General features: G+C 38.8%; 1 protein-coding gene across 4 annotated transcripts in view; it reads left to right on the top strand.

Annotated features, from left to right (window-relative positions):
• Positions 1-10858, top strand: part of LOC111159114 (CCR4-NOT transcription complex subunit 10) — a 71310-nt gene that overhangs the window by 6661 nt on the left and 53791 nt on the right. For 2 of the 4 annotated variants that reach the window (XM_022521520.1, XM_022521519.1), the window contains exons 1-3: positions 970-1213; positions 4864-4958; positions 6579-6740. In XM_022521520.1, coding sequence (XP_022377228.1) covers positions 1012-1213; positions 4864-4958; positions 6579-6740 — 459 coding nt within the window. In that variant the 5' untranslated portion in view covers positions 970-1011. Of the gene's footprint in view, positions 1-969; positions 1214-4863; positions 4959-6578; positions 6741-10858 lie in introns of those variants that run through there. The other 2 variants (XM_022521521.1, XM_022521522.1) reach the window with 1 other exon arrangement.

Genomic DNA, 10858 nt, shown 5'->3' with positions numbered 1-10858 from the left:
TAGTGGTTAAAGCCTCTGCCTTCGGCTCAGGTCATGATCTCAGGGTCCTGGGATCGAGTCCCGCATCGGGCTCTCTGCTCATCAGGGAGCCTGCCTCCTCCTCCTGTCTCTCTCTGCCTGCCTCTCTGCCTACTTGTGATCTGTCAAAAAAAAAAAAAAAAAAAAGTCTAAGTTGAATATAAAAGCTTAAGGGAAATCTAGGCTTTCTGAATGTAGAGCCTTAATAAATCAGGTATTAATATTTGAAAACCAGAGTAAATCTCTTTTCTTTACATAAAAACTACTCTCCAATATGAAAATTAAAATACCCCCCCGCAGGGGCACTGGCTGCCAGTCAGTGGAGTGTGCTCTTGATCTTGGGGCTGTATGAGCCTCACAATGGGTGTAGAGATTTACTTAAAAATAAAATCATAAGAAAAAAATACTCAGCATGGTAGAGGTCTGGTTTGCCTATCTTCCACAAAGCATGTTATTGTTAATTCTTGATTATTTTCTTCCTTTATTTCTGTTGTGCTGCACAGGGTGCTCAAGTCTGAGGCATTGCTCGTCACAGATTTCTCTGATTATGTAATAATCAACTGTTATATGTGTAGGGTTTCGATAAGTCAGAGACACTTGTCCAAGTGATAGAAAACAACGTGAGCTATGTGAACTTTATTTATATGGTGACTTCGACCTGAATGATTTTTCTTTGAAATGGCGTTCTTCTTTTTTAAAACTTGCCTTCACAAAGGCATCAACACTACTTTGTGACCATATTAGTAGGTTTCCTTAGTTTTTAACATTCCTTATTCCTATGGGGAAAAAAATGTCTTTTCTTGAACATCATTGGAGCTGTATTTTAAAATGTGTAGCTTGTGTGGAAACCCCTCCTCCAATCAGATTTGAATTGTTAACATTCTGTATTAGAATGTGTCTGTGCTTTCAGTTAACTGACTTCTTTCAGTTTTTGAAAAGCAGTGTATTTCTTTTCTACTTACTTTAAACCTAAAGGCAATTGTTTGGTTCAAAATGAAGCCTATTGGCTTAAAGGGTGTCAAGATTTTTGCTCCTAAGAGCTCTGTGCGCGTGGAAGGTCAGCCATGTTCATTAGGCCAGAGTAGAAGGAAAGTCAAGCTTATGGATGAACGGCCATACACTCTTACAATTGGCAATGGAGACTACTTTTGGACAAATAAAGACACATTATGGAATTACGTGCAGACTCTTTCTGGTAAGAACTCTGAAGTTACAAATAATGTTTTAAAAACTGATTACGAAAGTAACACCCATTCCATACGGAAAACTTGAAAGGTGCAGAAAGATAACAAGGAAAATAAAAATAGTAAACCCATTGGAGTATTTTTGTTTTAAAGTTTTATCTTGAAGTAAAAGTGCAGATAAAATAATGATTGGTAGCCTTGGGAAAGGTTACCTCTTGCACTGATTTCTCCAAAATATCTGTAGAAATGACAATTTCAGAGTCTCTTGTCAGCCTTGGAGTCTAGCTTGTTTATTATATTAAAGTTGGCATCTCTCTTTGCTTGGAAGATTGTAGGAGGCTTTTACAGTTCCTGAAGGATAATGATGGAAAGTAGAAACTTAAACTCCTTTTTTTTTGAAGATTTTATTTATTTGACAGACATAGATCACAAGTAGGCAGAGAGGCAGGCAGGGTGGGGGTTGGGGGTGGGAAGCAGGCTCCCTGCTGAGCAGAGAACCCAATGCAGGGCTCAATCCCAGAACCCTGGGATCATGACCTGAGCTGAAGGCAGAGGCTTTAACCCACTGAGCCACCCAGGCGCCCCTACGGATTTTATTTTTAAGTAATCTCTACACCCAGCATGGGGTTGGAATTCACAACCCCCACATCAATAGTCACATGCTCTACCAACTGAGTCAGCAGGTGTCCCCAAAATAAAATATTAAAAAATAATAATAGTAAATAAATAAAGTAATTGATCCTTACTGTTATTGTATACGTAAACGTTTTGCTAAACAGATGTATTGTGAAAACAGGTTAACAGTAACTCATTGACTTTCTAAAGAAAAAACTATTTAACAGTGTCTTTACTTATTTTATTTATTTTTTTTTTTTAAAGATTTTATGCTTTAAGTAATGTCTACACCTGGGGCACCTGGGTGGCTCAGTCAGTTAAGCGTCTGCCTTTAGCTCAGGTCATTTTTCCAGGGTGCCGGGATTGAACTCCCACATCAGGCTCCCTGCTCACTGGGGAGTCTACTTCTCCCTCTGCCCCAAAACCCACCTGTGGTTGCTTTCTCTCTCTAATAAATAGATAAAATCTTAAAAAAAAAAAAAAAAAAGGTATGAAAATTTTCAAAATTAAACGTTGGGTGAGGGGGTTGGAGAATAAAAAGATCCAAAAAAATTATTAGAAAAGTTGATTGGTGTTTTTTTTAAAATCAGAAGAAAGTTTCCTTCCTTCCTTCAGAAAGAGCACAAGCAGGGGGAGCAGCAGGCAGAGCCCGGCAGAGGAAGAAGCAGACTCCCGGCTCCCCACTGAGCAAGGACCCAGATGTGGGACTCAATCCAGGGTCCTGGGATTACAACCTGAGCTGAAGGCAAATGCTTAACCCACTGAGCCACCCAGGCGTCCCAAAGAGAGTTTTCTAAGTGGGAAATATTTGTAAATTGTAGAGGACAGTTTCTAAAGACTGAACTTGACTAAGTACAACTTTTATTTTTTTTTTTTTAAAGATTTTATTTATTTATTTGACAGAGAGAGATCACAAGTAGGCAGAGAGGCAGGCAGAGAGAGGGAGGGAAGCAGGCTCCCCGCCAAGCAGAGAGCCCGATGCGGGACTCGATCCCAGGACCCTGAGATCATGACCCGAGCCGAAGGCAGCGGCTTAACCCACTGAGCCACCCAGGCGCCCTAAGTACAACTTTTAATTTGAGTTTAGTACCTCAGGGAAAAGCAGGAATATCATGAGTAATTTAAGATTAAATGAAGTTAAAATAATCCATGGCATTATAGCTGGCTATAGCTTCTCAAGGTGCTATCTTTCTTCCCTTCCCTGCAATTCCCGTTCCCATAATCTTTATTATTATTATTATGGCATTGAATAAATGTGAAAAAGGCTGAAAGATTTAAAGGATTTAACTTTTTTTACAGTCCCTTGATACACTAGATGCTGCATTTTTTTTTTCAAGAATGAGGAGTATTTTGTGTGGTTTTTTTTAAAGATTTTATTTATTTGACAGAGATCACAAGTAGGCAGAAAGACAGACAGAGAGGGGGAAACAGGCTCCCCGCCTGATGCGGGGCCCAGTCCCAGGACCCTGAGATCACAACCCGAGCTGAAGGCAGAGGCTTAACCCACTGAGCCACCCAGGCGCCCCTAGATGCTGCATTTTTATTAGCTCTGTAGATGTGGTTACCTGGAAGTATTTATTCTTACTAATTTTTATGACTTTATTGTCTCCTTTCCTTTAAAGAGTAATTAAGAGCTCAGGTATGTTTCTTAGTATTGAATGGAAACTATGTTTTGTGGCTACTACATGTAATTTTACAGAGGAAACTTCAAAGTTTGTGAAAACTGGATAAGCATGATGCTGTCTCCAGAGTGTGGTATTATGGTTTAGGTTCTTGTCAGTTATCTGACATCAAGGCCCCAAATCCCAAGGAAAAGAAAGATTTCTGCCAGCCCCTTTCCCTAAAAATCTCTGCCACAGTATATAGATGAGGCTTAATCCAGAAAGATCTCTTGTGAACAAGAAGAGATGGGATCCTTTGCATTGTGCTCACAAATGTTGGGATCAATGATGCTGCTTCTTTCGTGAAAGAAAAAGTATTTCTTCGGGATACCTGGGTGGCTCAGTGGGTTGAGTGTCTGCCTTCCGCTGAGGTCATGATCCCAGGGTCCTGGGATTGAGTCCCACATTGGGCTCCTTGCCCAGTGGGAAGCCTGCTTCTCTCTCTGCTGCTCCCCCTGCTTGTGCTCTTTCTCTGACAAATAAATAAATTTTTTTTAAAAGATGTATTTATTTTGAGAGAGAGGGAAAGAATCTCCCACAGACTCCCCAGTCAGACAGAGCTCAATGAGGGTCTCAATCGCACCACCCAGAGTTCATGAACTGAGCCAAAACCCAAGAGTCAGACACTCAATTTAACTGAGCCACCAAGGCACTGCAGAAAAAGTTCTGGGTTTTTTTGTTTGCTTGTTTTGAAGCATTTGTCAAAACAGTTAGAAGTATTGAACTCGAGTAGTTTGAAACTTGATTTAGCGGAGATTTTTATGTTTATTTTGGAATTTGGTTTTCAAATAAAAAATGTCTAATTTTGAAGTACTGATTTGTGGGGCAGTAATCATTACTCTTAGAAGGTATATGGATACTTAATCATGTTAAGGAAGCTTTTTAAATGTGTTAATCTTGGCTTTTGGATTCCTAAGCCTATGACCTAGAAATTAACTATGAGTTCTTATCAAAGTAATTTTCTAATTGTTAAATGTTACTGTATTCCAACTGGATGATAAACTTTTTGAAGGTATTGTATATATATTTATAATCTTTTGTCTCTGAAGTGTAGCTTCTGAAATATGTAGGACTTTGATATATTGCTGGGGGGCAGATCTAACTTAAGTGAACACAACATTCTCAGCCCAAGTGTCCTGATGGACGGAGCTGTAATCTTTACATAAGCAATGGTGGGTTTTCATTGTGCTTGACCATGGCTAAAGAAAACATTTCTTTAAGTTTTTGGAGGAGTGGCTTCTAACTCACCTATAATACTAATATGCCATTGTAGTTGAGAAAGTCCTAACTGTAGCAACCTCATTAGGAAGAAGACAAAAGAAAGCTAGGGCACGTTCACTGTATAACGTTATTTCTAAACAACTGTGAAACTTTTGTGCTTGCAGATCAGGGAGCAGAGAAACATGAAGGGACAAGTCAGTCCTCTGGGATCACTGATCAAGAGAAGGAGTTGTCCACCAGTGCTTTCCAAGCTTTCACAGTAAGCAGTGGTTTCTTTCTGTCGGCGGTAGTTTTAGGGTCTGTCGAATATGAATCTTTTCACAGTGAATTTTTTAAATTTAAAATTTTTGTTCTGTAGTAATTCAAGAATTAAATTTAGGGAGTAGGTTTAGTTTTAATATTTAAAAAATTAGAGTTTAAATATGATAAAAGGAATGGGAGTAATTGGAGGCATTACCAAGTTTTTGTGTTTTCATAAACATGTTTAACTCTCATAGTCCTTTTTAAGTCTTTAAAACTTAGATTTGTAAATATGTGGGTCATTCTTTTTAAGTCACTGCTTTGTTCAATTCTTTTTCTCGAATATGCTTTAAAATGGAACTCCAAAGTTTTCTTGTCAAAACTTTAACTTTTCTGACATTAAACTATATGAAAGTAAACCTTATTTAATTTTCAAGTTATATACATGTAAGAAGAATTTGATACTTGGGTATTCAAAGTATATTTACTGGAAATTAAAAATTAGAATAATTAATCATATTACCTTTCTTGGCTAGCCTCAGCTATTATGTCCTACTAGCAGTATACACCTATATATAAATAAATATAATATATATATATATATTTGTGTATGTCATGTTGTTTTATGCATATATAGAGGTGTATGGTATACCTATGTGTCTATGTATGTGTCTTATACAAGTATTGGTGTTTGAGTTTGAGCCTTAGGAAATGTCTGCAATTTTTTTCCAGCTTTATTTTATTTTTAAGATTTATTTATTTGACAGAGAGAGAGAGATCACAAGTAGGCAGAGCAGGAGGCGGGGGCGGGGGCGGTGAGCAGGCTCCCTGCTGAGCAGAGAGCCCGATGCGGGGCTCAATCCCAGGACCCTGAGATCATGACCTGAGCCGAAGGCAGAAGCTTAACCCGCTGAGCCACCCAGGCGCCCCTTTTTCCAGCTTTATTGAGATATAATTGACATATCCCAGTTTCCTTCTCTCTTTTTTTTTTTTTTTTTAAAGGATTTTATTTACTTATTTGACAGAGAGAGAGAAAAGGAACATAAGCAGAGGGAGTGGGAGAAGAAGAAGCAGGCTCCCCACCAAGCAGGGAGCCCAGTGCGGGGCTTGATCCCAGGATCCTGGGATCATGACCTGAGCTAAAGGCAGATGTTCAGCGACTGAGCCACCCAGGCGCCCCGACATATGCAGTTTCTTTTTTTCTTCCCCAGTTTCTTAATATATGAATATTGCTTCACCTAGTGACTTTAGTTAGTATACTTAGGGGAGTTGTAGGTCTTTTTCTTTCTTTCTTTCTTTTTTTTTTTTGTTGTTGTTGTTGTAGGTCTTTTAAAGTTTGTCTTTTTTTTAACTTTTTTTTTTTTTTAAGACTTTATTTATTTGTCAGAGAGAGCACAAGCAGGGGGAATGGCAGGCAGAAGGAGAAGCGGGCTCCCCGCTGAGCAGGGAGCCCAACATGGGGCTTGATCCCAGGACCCTGGAATCATGACCTGAGCCGAAGGCAGACGCTTAACTGACTGAGCCACCCAGGCACCCCTTTAAAGAGTTTTACAATGAAGAGTGAAATATATTTGGAAATGATTGTATAGTTTTAAAGCTGATATGTAATTTTGTCTGTTTTTGTGTTTGTTTGTTTTAGGCTGGAAATTACGATGCCTGTCTGCAACACCTTGCTTGCCTACAAGAAGTAAACAAAGATGATTATAAAATAATTTTGAATACAGCAGTGGCTGAGTTTTTTAAAAATAACCAAACGACAACAGATAGTTTGAGACAAACGCTTAACCAGCTGAAGAATCAGGTGATACACAAATAAATTTAGCTGTAAAAGTACTGTGGTAGTCTCTCAATTGTCCAGTAGAAATACTTGAGGAAAATTAATAGGACATGTCTGATACTGATAGCATAATTTCTAATGTATCTAAAACACTTGCATCAGTTTTATTTATATAAAATTATTCCAGGAAATGAAAGATATGTTGTATAATTTTATTTTCTGTTGTATTTTTAAATTGAACAGAATAGACTAATATACCAAATTTGAATGAGTTTTGGAGTTTTGAGAAAAAATTAAAGTGGAAATATATGAAAAGCTTAGCTACTGAGATTATCTTTTTTATAACTGCAAAGATCAGATTATTTATAATAATGTTAAGATTGTTTTAGCACGTTGGATCAGGACATGATTAATTGATTAAATAGAAGATATTCTGACTTATATATGGTTTGGGGCTTGTATTAGTCATTGGTCATAGCAGCAACATTTCTCAGATCACAGAGTTAGAGCTTTGATAGTCAAGACGGCTGATGATGATGATAGGATCAGATAGCAGGCATTTATTGCTTATTATGGAACAAGGCCCTGCCAAGAACCTTATATGCAACATGTCACTTACTCTTCCCAGTAGTCCTATGAAACAGCTACTATAATTTTTCTCATTTTACAGATGGGAAAGCTGAGGTACAGATAGCTTATATAATTTGTCCAAAGACACAAATCTCTTAAATGAAGAGAGCTCCATCAACCCAGTCCTGTTTGACTCAAGGGCCTGTGCTTCTAATTATTGCTTCATGCTGTAGAAGCACTTAGGACCTCTTTGAGCCTTTGTCCTTGTTCATGAGTACCACTGTATGGTAGAGTATCACCCTAATATGTGATATAGACCCCTTCAGGACCTTTATAATTTTTTTTATAGGAGTAAAGCTACCCTGCAGTATCACCCAAACTTGGTATTGTTTGAAATAAGTAACCTGTTCGTGCTCTTCCTAATTCTTTACAGGAGTAATTTTTCAACCCTATTACAATTCTTCAATGAAAATGAGAGTAATAAGGGTGCCTGCCTGGCTCAGTTGGTAGAGCATGCAAATCTTTTTTTATTATTATGAACATATAATGTATATGTTTCAGGGGTACAGGTCTGTGACTCACTAGTCTTACACAATTCACAGCACTCACTATAGCAGTGTCTATCACCCAGCCACCTCATCCTCCTACCACACCTCCCCTCCAGCAACCCTCAGTTTGATTCCTGAGATTAAGAGTCTCTTATGGTTTGTCTCCCTTTCTGGTTTCATCTTGTTTCATTTTTTTCCTCTCTTCCCCTATGATCCTCTGCCTTGTTTCTCAAATTCCACATATCAGTGAGATCATATGATAATTGTCTTTCTCTGATTGACTTATTTCACTTAGCATAATACCCTCTGGTTCCATCCATAGAGCATGCAATTCTTGATCTCAGGGTCATGAGTTCAAGCCCCCCCCTTGGGTGTAGAGATTACTTTAAAATATAATTTCTTTCTTTTTCAAGAAAAGAAAATGAGAATAATAGCCAACGTGTATTAAACACTTATATGATTCCAAATTCCTTGTTAAGTGCTTTTTATGTTTTATCTCAAATAATCCTCACATTCAGCCCTTAAGATAGGTACTTTTATCTCAGTTGTATAACTGGGATTTAGGGAGCCTGATAATTTTAATTTATATAGCCAGAGAGGGGAGGAGCAAGATTTGAATCAGACCTCTGATATATTTTTTTTTTATTTAATGAATATAGTTTTTTTTAAAGATTTTATTTATTTATCAGATAGAGATCACAAGTAGGCAGAGAGGCAGACAGAGAGAGGGGGGGAAGCAGGTTCCCTGCTGAGCAGAGAGCCCAATGCGGGGCTCGATCCCAGGACCCTGGGATCATGACCTGAGCCGAAGGCAGAGGCTTTAACCCACTGAGCCACCCAGGCGCCCCTGATTTTTTTTTTTTTTTTTAAGATTTTTTTTTTTTTTTTTAATTTATTTTGACAGAGAGGGAGATCACAAGTAGGCAGAGAGGCAGACAGGGTTTGGGGAGCAGGCTCCCTGCTGAGCAGAGGGCCCGATACGGGGCTCGATCCCAGGACCCTGAGATCACGACCCGAGCCGAAGGCAGAGGCCCAACCCACTGAGCCACCCAGGTGCACCTGATTTTTTTTTTTTTTTAAGGTAAATTTTACATGCGAGTTTGAACTTACGACCCCAAAAATCAAGAGTTACATGTTCTATAGACTAAGCCTTCTAGGCACCCCCAGACCATCTGACTTTCGAGCCTGTTTTCATAGCTACCCCATTCTTCACACATTTATATGACATCACATTTCTGTATTTCTCTAGCTTAGTAACTGTGACTTTATCTGGAGTTCCAGAATCAAAGGAAAGATGATGTTTGTGGATATCTAGTACACATACCCTATGACCCCATAGACTGTTTATTCCAGGGAATATTTATTTGCTCTTGGAGCACAAGTTCATCCTTAAAACCCTTTTTAGGGTAAGAGACTACTGCAGACTTCTTATTAAGCCAAGAAAACAGTTTTGAAATCCTTTCACCAGCCTTAGTTCTTTTTTTTTCCTTTTTGCTTTTATTTTTGATAAGGCTGGTTCAGTAATCCCCACCCCCATGCCCTCCAACTCTCTTAAAACCTAGAAGTATTTGTACCTGTGTCTCCTACTTTTCTCTAAATCACACTTTTGTTCAGAGTCTTATGTCCTCGGCCTAGTTACATACCTTTACAACCTATTCCACTTTTATTGATGTTTTATCTCATTTAACAAGTAGTTTTTGTTCTGGCTGGAGCAATTACTAGATGCTTTTGGTAAGTCCTAGAAAATGTTGCTGTTATTTATGTCATATGTTCAACCATTTGTGCTTTTCTTTTTTGTTTTGTTTTTTAAGAAGAAAGAATTTATTTTTATTTTTTTTTATTCATTCATTTGCTAGAGAGAGAGAGAGAGAGAGTACTTGCGTGCACACAGAAACAGGGAGTAGCAGGCAGAGGAAGAAGCAGGCTACCCACTGTGCAAGGAGTCCAGTGTGGGACTTCAGGACCTCAGGATCACTACCCAAGCTGAAGGCAGAAGCCCAGCCGACTGAGCCACCGAGGTGTCCCTACTTACAAAAAACAAGTCTTAAAAACAAACCCATAGCAGTCCCTGCTGTTTGACAGCAAACTCCCAGTGCCCAGCAACTAGTAATCTGCTTTGTCTATTCATTTGCCTACTTTGGCTGTTTCATGTAGCTGAACGTTCAACAATTTTTTAATCCAGAATTCCTTAATTTGTCCAGACCCCTCTTTTCTGGCTAAGAATTAACCTTTTCTTAGTTCATTCTCTCTCCATTATATTACCACCAGCAAGTATTGTTTTTCTTTGGAAATTGAGTTTTCTCTAAAGAGACTATTTTTAGTCACTTCAAGACTGTGACTTGGTAAGCGAAGGTTATACAGAATCTGCAAACTAATGGAGATGCAAGTGCTTGTGGTCAGAGAGGACCAGTTGTTAACATTTAAGCTCATCATATGGATGACTGAAGTCACAGGTGTCTGATTACAAATTACTCTGTATCATGAACCTTCCGGTTCCTTGCCATCAGCCAAACCAAAGTTAAGTTCATCATGTATATCATACTCTCACTGCTTGATATAGGGAAGTGTCAGTCTTACAATTAATTACTTAACATTGCTCAATAATTTGTTCCAATCTTTAGGGGCACCTGGGTGCCACAGTTGTTTGGGAGTCTGACTCGGTTTTGGCTCAGGTTGTGGTTTCAGGATCGTGAGATCAAGTCCCATTTAGGGCTCCAAGCTCAGTGCAGAGTCTTCTTGGGACTCTTCCGCTGTTCCTCTCTCCCTCCTCTACGTGCACTCTGTCTCTCTCAAATAAATAAACCTTAAAACAATAATTTATTCCAATCTTACCAGTGGCAGAGAAAAATTGGTTTTAATACAGATTTCCAGTTTTGTGTGTTAAATGAAATTACAAAGTGTTTGCAAAACTTAATTAAAATTTGCAAGCCTAGGGGCACCTGGGTGGCTCAGTGGGTTGAGCCTCTGCTTTCGGCTCAGGTCATGATCTCAGGGTCCTGGTATCGAGCCCTGCATCGGGCTCTC

The sequence above is a fragment of the Enhydra lutris genome, unplaced genomic scaffold, assembly GCF_002288905.1.
Source record: "Enhydra lutris kenyoni isolate GAN:26980312 unplaced genomic scaffold, ASM228890v2 scaffoldscaffold66, whole genome shotgun sequence".
Lineage (NCBI taxonomy): Eukaryota > Metazoa > Chordata > Mammalia > Carnivora > Mustelidae > Enhydra > Enhydra lutris.
The sequence above is the reverse complement of the archived record's forward strand: the minus strand, read 5'-3'. Positions and strand labels throughout refer to the sequence as shown.